Raw genomic sequence first — 21,861 nt, 5'->3', positions numbered from 1 at the left:
CGTCACATTGATCCACAAATAGCGATATTATAACAATTGTCGCCTATAGACAAACACATTATTGTGATTTGCATACATATACACTACTAATGATTTACACACAGATCAAGTTCTCTCACGACTGACACCGCATGATGTTTAATACTCGTTTCACGATTAAGGTCAGATGATTAAGAGATATATTTCAAGGTTTAGCCCATAAAATAACGCACATATGTAGACCGATCAAATCCTACTTAGGTGAAGGCTTCGGTCGCGGCTGTGTTTATCCTGATGACGTTGCCCTGTAACCCCCACCCGTCGTCATGAATATTGATGATATTCTGATGACGTTTAGCCAATAGCGAGCTGCTAGCTCGTGAATATTAAGAAGCGAACCTTCGCCATAGTACGAGTGAGTGAGTGAGTCGGGCGGGCGGGAGTTCATACTTGACGGGATTACGCGTGTTAAAGCTCCCGACCGACGCGCACGAGACGTGACAGCACGGGAAACTTCCCGGAGACCCCGAGCCGCTGAAAACACGGAGTCACGGATCAAACGCGATCATTTGACGAGAGGTTTAAAGGTCCGGCGAGCAGAAGGTGTTCAAGAAGGACTTTTATCTCTGAGGTGCGCGCTCGTGCTCGGGACATCGGAGAGAAGCGACTTTTCTTGTTTTTAAATGAGTTTAATTGACGCCGTCGCGTAAATGAACGAGAGTTTCTAGTCAGTTATGTCGGAGACGCGTAAGTTCACGCGCGGTCTGAGTAAACCGGGCACGGCGGCGGAGCTGCGGCAAAGCGCGTGTCAAGCGGTCAGGACGTCGGTGTTGGTGGTGAGTATTTAAGGCGTGCGCGTGCCCGCGGATCTGTGATCTTAACTTCAGGTGTGACCCTTAGGGTCAAAGCATCATGGGAATGTTAAAGTGAAGGGTGTCTGTCAGGTACACTCGCACATTTCAGGTCAGTTGGAGAACATTAGGGGGGGGGTTGTGTTTCATCACTCTGTAGGTGACCTCAGGCTACTGTAGTCCCAGTGTACCGCATGTGTCTTCTGTAAGCATGGTAGTGTCCAGTACGCATTCTTCTTGAGTATTGCGGTGGTGTTCTTCTTCGAGCTCAACGGATGTCTTGAGCAAGGAGTGATTTGAGTCCAGACTTGTGTGAATGAGTCATTGAAACTGTTGGAAGACTAAAGCTAGTGTGCCACTGACGTGCTACGTTGGATATGGTACACTTCACTGGTTACCATACTCCCTCCACAATGCCTTGAACCCTCAGATATTTGTGTTTTCTGCCACACATAGGTTTGGGCTTTTATTTCCCAGGCGGATGGATGGACAGCATAACCGAGGTCATGTGGAGGAGCGTTACTCTCTTCGATGTTTACCTTTACATCACGTGCTGCTCGGACACACATTGTGTGAATCTGTATTGAGGATATACGGTGCGGCGTAGACGAAGCAATACTCCAGGATTTCATTCACATCCGCAGGATGCTGTGATTTGTCTGACGTGAGCCGTCAGAATGTCCTCTGAATGAAGGATTGTGAGTGCGAGTCGTACACATTAGTACATTCCTGCATGAGACATGTAAATATGCGACGCTGTGTTTGTAGAATAATGGAGAGATTGTGTCAGATCTGTGTGGTTTACGCTCTCACATGCCTCTGGATACTAATGTATTGTGTGTATAAGACTCAAGAGATCCCACGGATATGTGTTTAGGCGTGTGCGAGTATGTTTGTTCAGATTAAGCTTCATCTAGAGTCAGGTGTATGGATTGGTTCAGTCTCGCTCTCTGATTTGAAATGACAGATTCGCAAACAGGATTCCACTAAACTCACTGCATTTTACATTTATTCATTTAGGTTTGACGTATAAATGAGGGCATGGAGGACATTCATCATTTTGCAGTAGGGATGCTAGGTTGTTGCTTGATGGTTTCTAGGGAGTCCAAGAGGTTGCTAGGCCCCAAGTGTGTATGATGATCAATGGTCCCTGCTGGAATGCAAGTATATATGAAGAGTTTGGTTCCAAAATGAGATAAATGTTCAAAAATCATGTTTTTTTGTTGTTGTTGTGTGTTACAATTACTATCAATACAACTGCAGTTGATTTGTTTTTTATGGATTCATCTAATTTTGGAACCAAACTCTTCAAATATAGACAGATGTTTTGACACCTGCAAGTAAAATATCAGACAGAAATGATAAGATGGTTTTAAAACGTCACACATCTCCTCGACAAGCCACGTCATTTGAGATATTATTCATGTCCCAAGCGCAAACTGTGCATTATGAGTTATGTGTTGAATCAACTTTTCAAACATTTAACCCCGAGTATGAGCAGCGGCCTGACAAAACTACATAACAAATGGCTTGTGACAACCCAGCATTGAAGACATTTTCTTGGTTCATTTAAATCAGCGTTTGGACTTGTCCATGGTTTGAAAATACCCAGTATTATCAGCGTTAAATTCATCAGACGGTTCACAGAAAAGTTGAGTTTTTAAGTTGGGAGTCACCGCTTTGTAAATTTTGGTTGCTAACGATAACCGATAATCCTTTAACATTGGAAGCCGATAACCGATATATTATATATCTAAATATAAACATTTCTAAGAGTGAAACAAAAAGTGGACAACTGCTTTTATTTGAAAACATTAAGTGAACAAAACAAGGTGATCTTGTTTCCTTAAAAAACGTGGACCAATCCTACTATAAACTAGTTAAAAATTCTTCAACCTTTAAACTTTTCTGGTATCATTTTTATTTAATAAACAAATTGTAGATGTTATTCCAGAGCAACCCAGAAAATTGTTCTCAGTAGTCTCAAGACAGAAAGCGTTCAGACAGCAATTTGCTTTAAACAGTATGCTTTAATTGACACATTCATAAATACTGTACATACAACAACGTTTTGATATTTGAACTGTGAGCAGCTGAAGAAGTTTAACCAGACAAAATGATTTATTTAATATATATATCGGCCTGATTTTATTACCGGGCCAATAACCATAAAAAATTCAATTTCTCGGCCAATAGCGATGTGGCCGATAATATATCACGCACCCCTGTTGTTAAGTTTATTTAGTATATATTGACCCGGCCGACTGGTGAGAAACGGTGAAAGGGAATGAAAGCGGTGAATGTTAACTACTATATAAAAGAGAATGCAGTGAGAATAAAGCTCCCCTGCAGTACAGACCGAGGTCCTAAGAGCTTTAGTGTAATTCTGGACTTTGTTCAGGTCAGTGGGTATTAAGTGCTTATCATGGATCTGGACAACAGAAGGGTTGCCCGAAGGCTCATGATCTCCAGCATTTACATACAAACACAAACACATCATTTGAGTTTTTCTCTGAAGTGAACTCCCAAACCCTTGAGGCAATAATAAATCGCTCCACATCACTCCCCCAACACACCCTCCTGCGCTGTGACATCACTTATATAAAAGTATAGCCCAACCCCTTACCTGTGAAGACATGCAGGAGACCCGAGCGAGACGTCTGTTTTCATTCTTAAACGCAGGCTCTGTGTTTAAACACTTCTGACTGTCAAAAATCCTTTCAATGTTTCAATATGACGCTCGTGTACGGGCTATGTACACTCATTAAAATCACTTAGATTCAAAGTAAAGTTCGAATCGAAATATTAACTAGCAAAATGCTTTTGCACATGGGTGTGTTATATAGCGCAGTGATGATTTCATTGTATTTATGAAGAATTAATGATGAATTGTGGGAAAGTGAGGCTCCGGGCTGGTGACCGTGATGTTGCTGGTTCAAGCCATGAAAATAATAAAAACTTTGAACCCTGAGCCATCGGCATCTAATCCAGATGTTGAAATGTTTGTCATACTGTACGTGAACTTCAATTTCAAACAAATTCGGTTCAGCCAAATTGGTAAATATGACATACTCTATATTGTGTCATATGGTTGGAAGAGATTTGTGTCTTTGCTAAGCAAAAGCCCACAGGGTCTGGATTATACTGTAGCTTGTGTTATGACATGTAAAGAGTGATGTATAATTGTTTATTGTGTGTTTGATGGTAAAAGAGTGTGTGTCTGGCCATCCTGGTTCTCACCGTGTTTTTCCTCTGCCAGTGTTAGATTTGTATTGTTCAGAGAGTGACCTCCACCCCATCACTTCCTTCCTCTCGCACACATCAGCTGCCCTCAGGACACATACCCACTCCTCCCCACGTTTAGAGACAGAGAGACAGTGAACATCTTCAAGAAAATAAGAGTTTCTGTGTGAATGCTGAATAAATGCTGGAAGGTGTCTGTGATGTCTGTTCTGATGTTAAGCAACAGTTGTGTTGGCAGTTAATTCACACGTAGCAGAAGAGCAGGAACACGCATCATCTTAAAGGGGTCATTGGCACGAATACGTGTTTTTCTGTGTCTTTGGTTTGCTATAAGTTGCCCATGCATGTATTAGACACGTTAAATTGCAAAAATTAAAGTGTCCGCACAAAAGATGTATTCTTTCTAAAGCGAATCCTCACCTAGACCTGCCTGAAACGATATGCCTGCCCTCGAATAGGGATGCACCGATACCAGTTTTTCTCTGCCGATCCGATTCCGATACTGAACTTTCAAATATCGGCCGATACCGATCCAAATCCGATATCAGTTATTGTTGACCTTTTAAGGTTTAGAATGTCTGTAACTCACACAGTCATTAAATTTATCTGCTTAAAGTCAAGCTTTGCATATTCATGAAATGCATCAAAACTAAGATAAATAATATACACAGTATGACGGACATCTTTATCAAGAACACTGTGCTAAACTTATAATTGAAATAAATTACATTTAATCAAGCTATGGAGTCATCCAAATGACAATCTGCATTTCCAACCATCCAGCATTTCTTTGATTGAAGCTGAAATCACGCTGCTTCTGTGTGATCCTCGCAACTCTTTAGCATGTAGCACAGCACTCTGCAATGCGTGACCAGAATCCATCCCATGCGCGGTTAAACTCAAAAGGGACATGGGACACACGTCGGAGCTCCAAATATTAGCAGTGAAGCTCAAAGATTTGACATCTTTTAACTGATCCGCAACATGCGACGACACTATAGAATAACTCGGGCAAAGCTGTTTCAGAAATGTATTTACGCGATGGTAAACTAACGCGGTTCAGGCGACGGAAGCCTACATTTTCCACAACAGAGAGAGGCTGATTATCTAGTACAATAAATTCCACAACTTTTTCTGTGATTTTTACAGATATTTTTGTCGTCTTTGTGAAGTTTTTCTTGCCTTTGAAATAATTCCTGCAAGGTTTGGTGCTTTAATTCGTCCTTTTTGCGTTTCGCTTGTACAAACTCTTCGTGATCTTTTCCGTGATGCTTCTGAAGATGTTTGATTAAATGTGTCGTGTTGTAACGCGCAACAGTACTTACTCCACTGCTGAACCACTGAACCAAAACAAACCAATGAGAGCTCTTAATTCAATGGTTGTGTCGTGTCTCGTGATTATTTTACATATATTATGACACAGGATATGCAACAACCAGTGAGATTTGAAGTTATCAATGTAGTTTTGTTTAGAATTCGTGGCATTAATGTGTAATATTTAGAAAATTTGATCAAATTTAAGCTTATTATTGAGGCAGGTTTTCAAGATCAACACACATTTGTTTTGGGTCCTCAAAGAATCTTCCATAGACAGGTTACATGTGTCAGACATTGATGTCTAGCCGGAGACACACACACACACATTGTGAGTGTATATCAGTGGTTTGAATAAATGTGTGAAATGTGGTTTGTTTAATTTGAATGCAACATTACTATTTGAATGTACTTCTGTTTTGATCCTCAGTCCTCAGGGCAGGGCCACAGTTACCAGAAAAACCTTCTTTCCAAAAGAAACGCATCTTTTGTCACATTGATAGTTAGTTACGTTTAAACAATCCACCGGAGATTCAGCTTACGGCACACTTTCATCATTATGGTTGACTTTCTGGTCGGTTGTCTTGATCTGTTCTGTTGTGAATTTCCATTGATATTCAGTAAGTCTTGGAAACATACAACACACACAAACACACACACACACACACACACACACACACACACACACACACACACACACACACACACACACACACACACACACACACACACACACACGTCTTGTTGATGGTCTGGTGGTTTGGCAAAGCTAAAGTCATATGGCCTGTTTGAATCTTCCTCTCAAATATCAGACTGAAGTTACACCGTCTGACCGGGGTTTAGTTTGGATTTGTCTCTGTGGGACAGTTATTAGACATGATTAATTTTCTCTCTCTCTCTCTGTTTTAGTATGTTGTTTATGTACTTGACATGAATCATATCGTACATGCGTAATATGGTGTGACATGGCTAAATGCAGAAAACAAACTGTTGAAATGACATTATTTTATATTACTTACATTTATCATCTAAAATAATGTTCAGACGAATCATGCTCAATAAGAGAGGAAAGATTTGTTTTACGGAGGTGGTTTAGTTCTGATGTCATTATCTTCATGTCATACATCAGTCAGTGTTCTGAGTCCTGCCATTGAGTAATCATAGAAATCATCTGTGGACATCAGGGAATATAATCTCTCATATGGCATTTGTATTGTTGTGTCTCGGAGGAAAAGGCTTTTTCTTAGCTCAGTTCTTTCATTCATTTACGTATGAAATTTGTCTCCGAGTTCATATTGAGATCTTCCATTTTGATTGCCGACAAATCTGAGCTTAGTTTGAGACATTATTGAGATCTCGTTTGGAGAGATTAGAAATAGCTGAGACACCGATGAGACGTTTCTCTTGGTGTTTATTGAACCTCATTGATGTCTATGAGAAATAATTGAGATATTAAAGCGATCTCATCTGTGATTTTCTTTTTTTACTGGAATGCACGGTTCCAGATGTACTAAAATACAGTATCTCCTAACCACTGTTCACCTATAGCTACTACTAAGCATCCATGAAGATCAACTGTCTTTATTTGACATTACGTCTTTTATGCGAGGGAACACAGTGCATCTCGTGGAACGCAAAAGTTTTGCAAAATAATGCAAATCTCAAATGTTTTTCACCACCATGTCCCTTAAGGGCCTCCATAGTATTGTGTTGTTGTGTACAGTGCTCTTATATTCACAGCATCACATCTCTTATTGCTTAATGTCATTAAATGAACGATGCTGTGAACTCTTACAGTAAACTCTCTCTCACCTGATGATCTCAGATGCCCAGCTTTTATCTCTCTATTTTTATCACTCTTCTCTGGGGTTGTTTTCACTCAGTGTTTACACTATGAGCGACTGTTTGCTTTCTGTGAATTCCTGCTCATAACAGTGTTCCTGTAGTCTCACAGATGAACGATTGGAGCTCTGCTGAATCTCACAGGCTTGTGTTTGTGTTTGTGGTTCATACACTGATGCATATCAGGCCAGTTGATTTTCTCTTTTCCATTGAAGTTTCATTTTAATATTTCATGGCCATTTATTATTAGCAGAGTAAGTCATGTTTAAGTGATGCAGTAATGTGCAGTCATCATCACTAAACAAAGCACTTTAAACAGATACGTGATCAGCATCATTTCCTCACCTTCGAGTGCTTTTAAATCTGTTTAAATGTGTTGTTCTGATGAACACAGAGAAGATATTTGGACCAATGTTTATAACCAGACAGATTTTCCCTATTGACTCACATAGTAGGAAAAAATACAGAGCCCCAGAACGGTTTGCTGACCTTCATTCTTCAAAATGTCTTCTCTGTGTTCATCAGAACAAAGACATTTATACAGATTTGCAACGACTGGAGAGTGAGTTAATGATGACACAATATTCATTTTTGGGTGAAGTATCACTTTAAAGATGCATATGAACTGTTTTAGTTGGATTGACGGTAAATTAATTCTCAATAGAATCTGCCTGTCGGAGGAGACCCACTGTTTTACACAACGTCCCTCATGTTTCATTCCTGCAGATTTCTCTTTAGGTGGAGCTCTGACAACGCTTCTCTGGAAATAAGAGAACCTCCATTATGTCAGGACTGTGAAATGTTGAAGCTCCAGCGCATGGCTGATAAAGAGCAGGCTCACGCTCCTCACATCTGTCCCGTACGCCTTCTTTTTGTTGCTTTTGGTTTCTTAGAGATTTGGTTTGTTTATAACGTGGCTTTTATTTAGAAGTCTCCTGTAGCTTATTGTGTCGCTCACTTTCATCACAGGACATCTGCAACCACATTTTGCTTTATGTAGTCCTATAGCGTATACAAACCGTATCTGTAGGACCTTAATGCTAACACAGTAATATTTAAGAGATTTTTCAAAGTGAATCCACGATGTGTCTATTATGGAAATGCAATATTTGGCATCGGCAATAATAATTTGCAAATACTTGGCTGTCCATCAAAAACATGGTAATGGAGTTTTTACATAGTTCTGCAAGGACGGATCATAGAGATGTCAGTACAGATGTGCAGCTTGCACAGACTCCCACACACACAAACACGCACACAGATGTGAGATTCTGATGGATTGTATTCTTTTATTTTCTCTCCTGTGAGTGTGTATGGTCGTCTGTAGATACGCTTGTGTGATGTCGGCCAGTTTTATCTCCTCTGAATGACACTGGAAACTAGAGCTGTGCAATATATCGATATCATAAAAATATTGCAATATGTGATGGTTTGCGATAAATGAGCTATTTAATTCTTTATATGATTTATGTCATGTATATGGTGAAAGTTTTAGGTGGATGCAGATAGTAGAGTATCTATCTGGCAGCAGATGTTAGTTGGGATATGTGTCAATCAACGATCCGCGTCGTGAAAGCGAAATTTGTTTTATTTATTTTGTTTGTTTACTAAATGTCAGATTTGTTTAATGCAACAGTCAAACATGGCTGTTCACTTCCAGAAGTTCTAGCGATGCTTTCTTTAATATATTTTAATACAATTTAAATTGATTTGAGAAAAAGAAGTATCGTATCACATATTGTGTATCGCATTATTTAGCATGCTATCGCATTTTTCCTCAAAACCGCACAGCCCTACGTGGAAACACACCGCACTGAGTCATGTGACCCACTGAATGTGTTTCCTACACTGGAAGTGTGTGCGTGCGTGCGTGTGTGTGTGTGAGAACAGATTGGAGGTGATGCTAGGTGTGATAACCTTTGACCTGAAAGTGTCATCGCTTGTGTGTGCTAGGCTAGCTCACAGGTGTGTGTGATTAGCATTTAGCTCAGATGTTCATTCAGCTCTTCCACAAACTCACTGAAGATGTGCTCCGAGTGACTGAAGTCACACACACACACACACACACACACACACACACCACACATGATTCTGTCATGTGTAACAAACTCTTTACACAGCGGACGAGCAAAACTAACAACACTTTCTTTGTTGCTAATGGAGGTTAAAATGTCTTTTTCTAATGTTGAAACACATTCAAATGTTTTAGTTTTTACTCTTCCTGTTTTAAATAAACAATTATTTTCCAATTCAAGGTTATTTTATTTATAAAACACTTCTCACAGTTCTGGGAAAGTATAGAAATGAGAATAAAATGTAAAACAGGTAAATTATTCAAATATATTTTTCTTAATGAAATCTTTTTGAACAGTATTTTCTCACGTCACATTGTCTTGAATGTTCTGGAATGCTCTCAAGTCTTTATCGTCTTGTCTTGTAGAGTAAATATAGTGTGATGTAGGTTTGACTTTTCTCCAGGTAGATCACAAGCGAGAGGTCAGATTAGAGGTCACAATTTGACTTAATGTGGATTTGGAAGAAATGACTCTGTGTTTTCTGTTAACTTGTTTTAGAGATTCAGTTGTGTTTTAGTGTGGTAGTTGTTGATATGATCTAGATCGTGTGTGTTTAGATCAGCTGCAGTTTGATGTTTGGCCTACAGGTGGCAGCAGTGTTCTGTATTATAAATGCATGTGTCTTAATGTACATTTGAGATCATGATAAAACCCCCTGGAGGATCAACACCATACAGTTCACACAACTGCTCGTATCTTATACAACAACACAAGAACATAAATCACCAAGGAAAGACCAAAGAGAATCTACCTAAACAGGAAAAAAACCTTTGCTGTCCCTAATCTGTGTGTTTGTCTTCAGTTTTTTTTGTGAGGGCCAACTGTTTGAAAATATGACTACAAACATAGGTGTGCAAGAACAACATTTAGGCTGATATGAAAACAGTGGAAGTCTTTGAGATATAATGAAATAAACCTGCGTAGCGTGTGTGCGGCTCTCAGGGGGTCTTAAGCAGAAACAGCGCTGGATTCTCTCGTGGTCTTGGAAGTGGGCGTTTTGTCAAATTCCAGGTTACACCCTCACCGTTCCAGCAGCGAGAGATCGCCTGTTATGTCAGTCTGGATTATGCAATGCACAATAATCTCAGTGAACACGCAAACGTCTGTTTTGTGATGATGTAATAGATGTTCAGAGTCAGAGGTCAGACCCTTACAGCACATCGGTTTCATGAGAGAATCTCTGCTTAATCAGAGACCGTGAAAGTAGTGAAGAACTTGCTTTATATAGAGTTAATACACCCAAAGATGTATTGATACGTCATACCAGATGACTCTGGTCCTGGAAACAGAATCTACAGACTTCAAAACTCATTTAAAAGAAGCCAAAGTTAACTATTTGTTATGAGCAAAAACGGTCAAAACTGAATTCCAGCTGTGACAGTCATGATGCAGATGATCATGGCTCCGGTACACGGACTGTTTTTAGTGGTGGGAATCGTTTGGTCCCTCACGATTGAATTCAGAATCGATTCTTAGGGTCACGATTCATAATCGTTCCTTGATGTACTCATTTGCATATTTAAGATTAAAGATGTCATCGCGTCACAAATAAATCGATCAATTCTCATTGACGTATTCTGCTGTCAGACACTAAAATAAGTACATAATAGTAATTAACGTGACTCATTAGCGCTGTATGTTAAACGGATGTCACGTCCACGCATTGTGAATAAATGTATTCATTGTTTTACACTTATTTATTTCCGAGTCATCTGTCGTACACACACACACACATATACACATAAAAGTTGAGCTAACACACGCAGTTTCTGTCAATATCATAGTAATCTTGAGTACCTATAGTTAAATCTTTCAAGAGTATTTAGTTTGATCACATTTATAAAAGACAGATACAGCTGTATGATTATTTCCGGAAACAGTCGAGCTCCTGGAGGCGTGCAGGGGGCGAAACTAAAGCACGAGCAAACAAAACATCATTGCATGATCCCTGCACAACTGTTAATTCACTATAAGTTTGTGTTGTTTACATTATGAACATACGCAGCGATTGCCAACAAAACACAGACATTATGAACCCTAGCGTGTGCTGTTCATGTCCGCCATCTTTTAACTCTGTGGCCGTGCCATCCATCAGTTTCAAACCATCTCCAAATCCAGCGTTATATCCATCGTTTATATAACATTCATATAACATATAACGTTATCGGTGGTTGACGCGTGGCCGCGCTTTTCCAGCACAAGTATCTGATAAGGAACGAAGTTGTAACTTGTGACGTAACGGAAATTCATGTTGGAAAAAAAACGGTTCAGAAACTTGTATGAACCTTGGGGGCAGTGTGTGTGTGCAGCTGTGCTGCTGTCTGACCCCCCGCCCCATGTCTCTGTATTGTAAAAGATGACACACACCGTCCTTTTGTGGACTCTTAACAGTGTGTTTGGGTTTGTTTTGTGTGTGTGTGGAATTCCCTCTCAGCAGATGAATAAACAGGGTGTGTCCACAAAGAAGTTTTTAAACCCACAAACACACACGGTTACAGGAATAATACGCCTCAAAGTCTTTTTCCTTTACTCACTTCATGTCAGAATGATACGATTTTTGTATTATATTTACCCGCACACCACAAGAGATGAAATCTGAAAAGATCACAGGACAGTTGCGTCATATTAAGGAGAACCGCGAGCGCGCACTTATGAAGTATTCTACGCTATTTTGCAGTATAAAGAGTGTGAGTAGTACGTTGACATTGAATTTTTTCGTAAAAAAGAAGTGCACTTCAGGTACCCGGATGATGCAGCGAAAATATGACGTGTTGAACTGTGGACACTTCACACACTCAACGCTTCAATCTGATGATGACTCAAATATAGTTGAGCAAACAGATGAAAACTACATTAAATGTGCAATGTACGGATAGATTGTTATCCACACGCATTGTGCTGTGCGATCGCCGCTCTTCTCCCGCTTCGTATAAAAACATGTAGTATGCCATTTGGGACGATACTACTTTAGTCCACAGTGCGTAGTTTTAGTGTATAGTATGTCATTTGGGACACAGCTGTGATCTTCTGGTTGTGTTTGTGTAAATCTCAGCTTCCCACAAATCAGGATATAGTGACTGCAAACATCATATCACATAACCTACAGCGACAAATAATACACGACTGTCAACAGCTGATTTGCCTTCAGAAGCCTTTGAAAAGTAAACACGCCGAGAGAACAAAACATCTCAAGTTTCAGAGATTTCACAAGATGTCAGATGTGTGAACTCCTAAGACAAAGTTGAGATTTTAAATCAAATAAACACAATTGAGCGATTGAAGAGCGAGTCGTGAAGTGTGTGTGTGTTTGGCACACTGTCATTAGCGTCCAGGTGGGAAGCAGGAGGACAGAAGTGTGTGTGTAGGAGGGGCGGTCTGTCTTCAGTCAGAGCGTGAGGTGAGGCTCGTGTCCAGTCTCTGACTGTGTGTTTTGGAGAGAGGATCGGAGCGTCGGACATGCTGAGATCAGGCTGAGGAGCGCTGTGGTTTATATCTGATGTGGTGTAGTCATGCAGGGCAGGACGGGTAAATCCAGCAGGAAGGAGCTGGTGATTGAATCTCCTCAACAGTTTAAATATGTTCCTGTACAGGAGGAAGAGGAGGGCAGCGGAGGTCCACAGGTCAGACACACACACTCGTCTGTCTCATTCTTTTCTTTTTCCTAGCTGGTTGTGTTGCATACTCTTGTAGAAAAACACTTGAAGTAAATGTGTAAGATGTTTTTGTGAAGGTGCGGTGTCAGGTTATTCATTAAACCACATTGGTGTAGCGTCTGTAAACTGAAGGAGGTTTTATCACTTCCTTAAAGCGACGTATTCAATTCACTGATAACTGCTTTAAAGTACACCACGTCGTCCTGTATGACACCACATGTACTATAGTATTTACACTGCTGGGAGGAATACTGTGGCTGGGTATTGTCACTATAGATCTGAGGTCAGTTTTCAGACAGTGGATTCAGGACACACATTTATATGGTATTAATATAATGAAGATCATATACGTGTTGGACGAAATCAAACGGTGTTGAGGTTTGTGTTTGGCTGTAGTGCATTAGCATGTGCTGTGAATATAGACTACCCTTAGAAAATATTTTCATGAAGTATACTTCTTAAGTTCACTTGAAGTATACTTGAATTGGTCCACTTTGTAGTTTAGAAAAGCAAACTTTTTAAGTGGACATACATTTTAAGAGTAGTAAACTTTGAGTACACAATAGGGCCGTGCAATATATCGAAGTATCGCACATGTGCATATCGCGATGGTTTGCGATAAATGAGCTTATGTATGGTGAAAGTTTTAGGTGGATGCAGATAGTATGGTATCTATCTGGCACGCGGATGTGAGTTGGGATATGCGTGCGTGCGCTCTGACGCAAGTCACGCGCAAAGCGAAATTTGTTTTATTTATTTTTGTTTGTTTACTAAATGTCAGATTTGTTTAATGCAACAGTAAAACATGGCTGTTCACTTCCAGAAGTTCTAGTGATGCTTTCTTTTTCCTAAAATAATGTGAAATATATGTTGGTTATATCATTTCTTTTATTTATTGTTCATACAATTGAAAAATAATTGAAATAGATTTTAGAAAAAGAAATATCGCATTATTTATCATGCTATCGCATATCACATTTTTCCTCAATATCCCCTAGTACACAACTAGTTTACATCTACATTTTCCATTCTAGATTTAAGCTACAAGTATAGCATACATAGAAAGTTTACAAATTGTACTTTTTATCTTTAAAATAAGTATACTAATAGCGCACTATAAGTGACTTGATTTTGGGTTAGTGTGTTATAACTCTGTCGTGGTAAGCTTTTCACAATGAGAAAACGACATGAATCATTTAATTTGTGAGTTTAATCAGATTTGTGTGTCGTGTGGGGACAGAGTTGTGGTGTATTTTGAAGTAAATCTCTTCAAACACATGTAGAAACAGTAAGCGTGACATCTATCGTTGATAAAGAGATTCTGAGCTGGTTTTGCTTCAGGACGTCACATTTTTACTGTTGTTGAACTTTGTGTGGATCCATTCCACAGGTGAAACTCATGAAGTCAAAATCCCGCTGGAATCAAACCTGCAGTGTTTTGCTTATCGGATCAGATATTTAACTTCTCGGCTACTACAAGACCTCAAGCTACACATGCTATAAACAAAGAAGTGCATTGGAACATGAACAGTATTGTGGAAGAAGCTGAAGTGTTTTAGTCTTTAGTTTGTTGCTAGTTAGTCATCTCGATCTCGGCAACTATAAAGAATCACCTGTCAGTCACATGACAGCTATTGAGCACTCATATATGTTACATATTGAACTGCTGAATGATTTAAATAAGCACTAATGTATCTCCTATACAGCTCATGGGAATAAAGGCAGCACGCTTTCATATCAAGAGTTTGGTTAATTAATATCAATCAAACTGCAGTTGGTTGGTTTTGATATAAGCCATAATAACAAACAACAACATCATAAAAAACGTGATTTTTGAAAATGTGTACAAATGGAGTTATTTCATTTTGGAAGCAAACTCTTCATATAATGTGTGAACTGTTTATTGTGTTTGTGAGATGCCGTCCTCTCATTGGTCTGTCCAGCTATGATCTCATCATGAAAATAATTTTGTTTCCATGGAGATCTGAGGTCATATAGCCAATATCACTCCCAGATGTGTTGAGTGGACTGTGTTATCTCACTGACTCTTTTACACACACACACACACACAAACACACACACACACTGGATTCCTTCTATATTACCAAATAAAAACATTATGAAGATTTCAATGTTTTTTTCCTTTTGTTTAAATTTCATTCTTTTTTTAATGACGTCTTCCCATTAGAATCCGGTTCCTAACCTGTTCAGATTGTGATGCTCTCACATGTAGTGATGTAGATAAGCGCTGAATGTGTGTGTGTGTTTTCAGGTGAAGCCGTGTGTGTCGGAGCCTCTGGATTATGAGAATGTGCTGTTACAGCGGAAGACTCAGATCCTCAGTGATGGACTCAGAGACATGCTGCAGTTTCCTCTGGAGGATTTTCAGGTGAGAATACCTGGCAACCCTGACAGATGTGGCCATCTAAACATATCATTTAACCGTGATCTCTACCTGTAATCATTCAAATGAACAATATGTCATATTTTCTGCTGGAGATTGCAAAACGATAAGCTTGATGATGCTGTGAAGCAGCGTGGAATGATGGGAGTTCATCAAATCATGTTCTTAGATGACGTAATGAAGGTTTATAACCGTTATTACATTATAACGTTGTTGTGTGTTGGACTCTACATCTTATTTAAATGACTTTTTAAAATACTTTGGACCGCTGAAGCTTGTTTAGTTTAGACCGGATTTATTTTATGCTGGATTTATAGACAACACGACTAGAAAAAAGATCCCTTCAGTCAGTCTTATCCTTTGTTGAAGGCCCTTTCTCCGTGATGATAATCTGTTCAGTTGATCAGACTTTGATGATCTTCAGAAGTGTGAGGTGATTGTGGTTTATTTTATTATTATTATGACCGAGGTTTGTGTTGGCGACAGCAGCAAACTCCAGTGTGTGAGGAGATCTTCAGGTGTTATTTTTACACCCGTCAGAAGCTGTTCATCATCCTCATCCTTCATGAGAAGTGTTGCGGGTTATCTCTGCTGGGAAATGACCCTGTGTGCTTTCTAAGTCCTTTATGAAAAGAGTAGTTCACGCAAAAACAACCGTTCTGTCATCGTTCACTCACCCTCATGTCCTTCTAATCCGGTTTGATCCTCCTGCAGAAGGAGAGGATGTCAAGACCATCTTTAACTGTGAATAAACTTGGTAAACGTAGATATTTCTTAAAAAGCAAAAGTTAGGAAAAGCACAAACAGTCTTAGTTTGTTTGTATTAAAGAGACTTTTGTATTATTCATTTTGTATTAGATTTGGAATTTGTTTTAAAACTGCAATTTTGTTTTTATTTGACATAATATATTTGTATTTTACAAAAGAATTTGCAGAATAAGAGAAATAATCAAAGGGCAGTTGTTCAGTTTTAATTTGCCTCGAAAAATAAATCATAAATGAAATAGCGGAAACATAAGGAAGCACTGTGAGACGATATGAAGCTGTCGCTCATAAATCAATGACAGTACCCCACTGTTCACACATGTGCTAAAATAACACGCATCATTAGAGCCGGGGCAACTTACATGAAAATAATATGAAATAACTCATTTTAGGGCTGCCTGATATGTCAAAAGTATTGGAATATCATGTGCGTATCACAATGGTTTGCAATGATTTAATACTTGTCTTGCCGCTGTATGTAATCCTAATGATGATTCCTTTCTACAGAAAATAATCTAAAACATTTATATTATATAATTTTAGTTTATTTCATATATTTTATATAGTTAACTACATTGATTTTACAAACGTCAAGCGTGATCACGATATCATATATCAATATTGTGCAGCCCTAACTTTATACAAGATGGAATTAAAATGGTAATCTTATTTTTTTACAATGTCTACTCTTATTGAAAGCAGGACATGTTTATTTTCTGTGATCAAGGCCGACATCATAAGTTATTATTCCCGTTGTTGTGACATTGTTTCACTTGTTTCCATAAATGCTGTCATGTCAGTTTTGTGGCGTAAAGGTTAAATTGCACATTAAACATTTTCATTATTTCCAAGAGCATCATGATCTAAATTCGTATGGTGTCTCGGCGTGTGATTCTCATCTCTTCAGGAGGAAGCGAGGGCTTCAGGACGGGATGTTTGGCAACAGCAGGCTTCTATTGTGTGTTTCTCAGGAATGCCGCATGTGTTCATTAACACTGTTTTCCTCCGGTCCTGAGACCCCTGACGCTGCTGACACGGACAGCCGCTTTCCTCCCAAACATAAAATAAAACCCCAGAACATGGAGGAGGAGCTCGAAGCATCTGTTGTAAAAGTGTAGCGGACACTACTGTATAGCTCCAGGTGTCGAGGGTGTTGTCTGTGTGTTTTGAGTACAGAACGGACATGTAATGACAGCTGTTGAGAACATTTCTTGTCTCTGTTTCCGAAGTGTGGATTTAATGAGGGGTGTTTGATAATGTTCATGTACTGTAGCTCAACCGTGCTGTCAGGTTCTCTACGTAATTTACCTGACGGACGATAAACACCAGACCTATATCACAGAATGTCATAAAGAGGTGGACACTGTTGACTTGGACCAGTAACCAGAACCTCAGAGCATCCACACCCGCCTACGGCAGCATCACGTCGCTGTGTTGTGTAGAAAACTCGATTTGAAATCGTGCCGTTTCAGGTTATCTCTACTTGATGGTATAATGCTGTATTTCCTCTCTCTAGATTTCTTCTCTGCCTCGACAGATCCGAACCCTCTACCCATCTGTACCTGTACATGCTGCCAGAGAAGCCAAGAGTCTGTTTGTGCAAGAGGTAACACACAAAATCTTACTTGCATTTATCTCTCAAAATGAGAATTCTTCAATTGTTCAGTGCCCTTCATGTTGTTTGAAACCCACATGACTTCCTGCCTCTTTAAAACTGTGTGAAAGATCATTTATTGCAGTGGTTCTCAAACTAGGGAGGGCAAGATGGCACCGGAGGGGTCACAGTTTGGTGGCATTTCATAAAATATAGAGTTAATCATACATGTTGTGTAATCAAACATCAGAAAATAAAAGCTACTGACCACAATAACTGATGTTCCAGCATTGGTCAATTAACTGTGTTTGGTTTATTTAAAATTCCAAGTTTAAACTTTTTTATTTTAAAGTTTAAACGTTTTTATTTGGGGGGGCACAAAGTGAGGCACCATACACAAGGGGGCTCGCAATGAAAACGTTTGACAACCACTGATTTATTGATTATTAATAATTCTGCGTGAGCATTCCCAATGTCATTTTCAATAGTTTTGGTGGAAAAACAAGCCAATATTTAAGCATCTAACAGTTAAAAGTCACAAGAGACATGATGTTTACACAACAGACCAACCAAACGATTATTTAAAACAGCCATACCTATATTTTTAAAGGGGTAGTCAACTTGTTTCATGCATTCTGACTTCTTAACAATGTTAAATGTGCTTGACATGGCCATCTTGAGCGTATGACGTAGTATTTCTGTGCTCGATACACATCACTTTAAGCTGGAATAGAAAAAAGTACTTTAATATTTAAAGACAACTATATTTATGAATATTACAATTAATATATATATATATATATATATATATATATATTAAAACGCACCGAATCAAATTAAGTGTCTAATTTGAAAGAATTGATATAAATCAAATAAACTCTCATGATTTGATGATCCTACAGTAAGAGTCGGTCATGATCATGTTGCTAAGATAACATCAACAGTACGCCTGTATGATAAGTGTGTGTGTTGGTTTCACACGAGTCTGATCATTCAGAGTCTTGATGGTAATATTGTGCTGATGTGGTGTGTATTTAGCGGTTGCTCAGTTCCGTTTGTTTTGATCTATAAAAAGCTTCTTGGTTTTATCTTCGAGGAACTGTAGCGGGTTGTCTTGCTCTCGTCTTTCTTCCGCTTTCCTCCATCCTGAGAAAACATCAGATTGGACACGGAGCAAAGGATTCACTGAATAAATGACATCTGACTGTGTGACTGCATAAAACAGCGATGTGAAAATAAAAAAGAGCGGTTAGTGATCCGGTTATGGAGACACGTTGAGCTGTGGTGCTCAGGTTCGTGTCCAGTTCCCCTTCCCTCCACATAAACTGAAGCAAATTTCATCACATTTGTGTTGAAAAGACAGCACACACACAGAGAGAGCGGGTCAGAATCAGACCTGTGTTCTCCACTTGAGCACCAGATGATGTGTGTTAGTCTGTTTATATGAATGTCTTACACCCATTATGCTTTATAACATAATATATGTCATGTCATGTAAAACGTTTTTTTTATTGGGGATTTATTACATACATTTCTTAAGCAAAAACCGATAGACAGAGGTCCCATTACTCCTATTTCGTGCTCCATGTAAACGCCTTTACCGGTTTTCATTCTGCACGTCTGAAAGCACAGTAGTAAAAGTCCCAAATGGAAGTAATTGTAAAATAACGTATAAAAGTCCTCTTGAATCATGCAGTTGATGTAGAAACGTTAAAATGATGCACTATTGTTGCTTATGCAGGTACTGCGGACACGAGAAGAGATATAAACATAAAGCTTCTGAACGTTTTCCCGCTGCATTTTAACTACTAAACAGACTATCGACAATGATGTCACCGCACGTGAGAAACCCGGCGAGTCTCAAACTTCCCTGCAAACGCGAAGCCGGTTTATATCTATGCATGTAAATGTGTAAAAAGGGTTTATTTTTTTGCTGATTTGTTATTTTGTGCGTGTAAACGATCTTACGGTTTAAACGGAGTCAAATAAAGTGTGATGCTAATGATGTTGTTTTATTCTCTCTGCAGTGTATAAAGTCGTACATCTCAGACTGGCATGTGGTGAATTACAAATATGAGGATTATTCTGGAGACTTCCGTCAACTTCCCTCGTAAGACACTGAATGAGAGCGAAACATCTCAATGATTATAACTCTGTGTGTGTGATTTGGGGCTCTTGGAGAGACTTTGTGTTGGAATGAGCAGGAAATGTGTGTTTTTAAAGAAACAATAGAGCAGAGGAACAGGGAGTGAGGTCATCATCTCCACAACACACACATTATCTTTCCTGTAATAAAGCAGAGTTCATGCGGACGAGAGCAGAGCCAAGATTTGATTAAGTAAAATAAAGAATCTGTCATTTAGAAACGTTATATAATGTTCAACAGTTCAGAAGTTCATGTTTTCTGACATGACTATGTGTAAAATACATGTTTCTTTCTGTGCATTCAAAGAGTTATACAATTAGGTTTTATATCTTCTTAAAATGTTTACTTGTGATTCACTGCTTTCACTAAAGTTTACTCTTTGATTAGGGATCTAAAGACTTTAAAGGGATTGTTCACCCTCGACTGACAGAGGATGTTCAATTGGTAAAAAATCTCTTTAGCTGGTTTTCCATAACAGGAAGTACCTGTAGTGAGTTTGGGGCAGTGCACCGGGTGTTTCCACTGCAGGAACCAGGATGTAAATAAAGTTCCCGGTAAAAATGTGCCCCTCAGAAAGTCCCTGCTCACGAGCTAGTTCTCTTTTCTTTTAAGTTCAGGAACTTCCGGGGGTCATGGGACACGGGCGATGAACATGCCGATTGGTCGGACACCTATAGCCATTTTAAATAAAAAGAAAATAAAGCAAAACCAAACCTGTGGGACAAACCTTTTTTTAGTGGACAGTAATGTCTTTGTTTAACAGAAAAATAAAAACCACACGGGGAAGAAGAGAAGCAAAACAGATGTGAAGCGCCAACACCAGACAAGATGCAAATACACTGCGGATGTGCAAATGATGAAGTGTTGACAAAGACACAAACATTAAAGTCCTGCATACAAACATTAACACTGAAGAAATGTGAACGTTATACAATAATAAGGAATATATGCTAGTGTATGCTAGTAAATGACATGTTTTATTTCTTTATCTGTGCTGTTGAATCTGATTGTCTGTGTGTTTGTTTTGTACACAGCAAAGCGTCGAGACCTGATAATTTAGCTCTGCATGTTTTTGAGGTGGATGAAGATGTGGATAAAGATGAGGTGAGACATCACACAAACACACCCGTTTCATTCTGCACACATCTGATGCTGAGATCAATCTCTGAATCTCACACACTGTTGAGGAGTGAGTGCCGGATCACAGTTAACTGTACAAGGTCACGTGTGATGACCTGACATTGTCTTTTCTGCCTCACCCTTCCCAGAATTCACCTTTCCCCTAAAGCCACCCCACATCTTGAATTGTCCTCATCATCTTCCCACTCAGGATTGAGTCACGTTTCCTCTTTTAGCACAGATGTGTGTTGACGTGTGAGCTTGTGGGTTCAGGAATGTTGTGTATTTACTCGTGTAGTCTGTGCTCTGAATAACTCCAGAGTTCCTGTCTGTGAAGATGCTGTTAGATGAGTCCGTTTGTTGTGTTTATAGAAGATAATGAGAGTGTTTTGGCACCAGGAGATTTGCAAACTACAGACATGACCTTGCAACATCACAGCCAGTTACATATTTGTTTTAATGACCTTTTAGGAAAGTTATGTCTATAGTTCAGAATGGAGAAGATGCCACTTTACTCGGTGGATAGACGGGGGGTCAATCGTATATTCTGATTGGGCAGATTATAATCAAAGTTCATTGCACGCATCATTTAAAATGTTTCTGTTTAAATTGAAAGATCATTATTTGATAGGTAACACAAGATAGACGGTTTTCATTTTTGATTCTTTTAATTGTCAGCTGGATATTTTTGGAGGGGCCCAAGAAACATCTGGGGGGGAAATGCCCCCTAAACCTGGCCCCGTTTGAGTTAGTTATTTGATCAAATTACTTGACAAAAAGCCAAACTGCAGAGTTTCAGATAATATAGGTTGTATTTTAATAGACAAAAACAATGCAGAAAAAACCAACAGAAATATCTAGAAATAAAGTCATGTG

The 21,861-nt window shown here is 39.1% G+C and overlaps 2 protein-coding genes across 7 annotated transcripts in view; one reads left to right on the top strand and one right to left on the bottom strand.

The window, feature by feature from the left end:
• The window catches only part of cUnh2orf76 (chromosome Un C2orf76 homolog), a 292,668-nt gene that overhangs the window by 71,504 nt on the left and 199,303 nt on the right, over positions 1-21,861 (bottom strand). The window lies entirely within an intron of this gene.
• The window catches only part of LOC306898812 (dedicator of cytokinesis protein 9), a 50,998-nt gene continuing 29,541 nt past the window's right edge, over positions 405-21,861 (top strand). For 2 of the 4 annotated variants that reach the window (XM_079464614.1, XM_079464613.1), the window contains exons 1-5: positions 12,713-12,924; positions 15,230-15,346; positions 17,643-17,732; positions 19,748-19,830; positions 20,901-20,970. In XM_079464614.1, coding sequence (XP_079320740.1) covers positions 12,814-12,924; positions 15,230-15,346; positions 17,643-17,732; positions 19,748-19,830; positions 20,901-20,970 — 471 coding nt within the window. In that variant the 5' untranslated portion in view covers positions 12,713-12,813. Of the gene's footprint in view, positions 816-12,712; positions 12,925-15,229; positions 15,347-17,642; positions 17,733-19,747; positions 19,831-20,900; positions 20,971-21,861 lie in introns of those variants that run through there. The other 2 variants (XM_079464615.1, XM_079464616.1) reach the window with 2 other exon arrangements.

This window comes from Barbatula barbatula (genome assembly GCF_947034865.1).
Source record: "Barbatula barbatula genome assembly, chromosome: 9".
NCBI lineage: Eukaryota > Metazoa > Chordata > Actinopteri > Cypriniformes > Nemacheilidae > Barbatula > Barbatula barbatula.
This window is presented reverse-complemented; position numbering and strand designations above follow the sequence as displayed.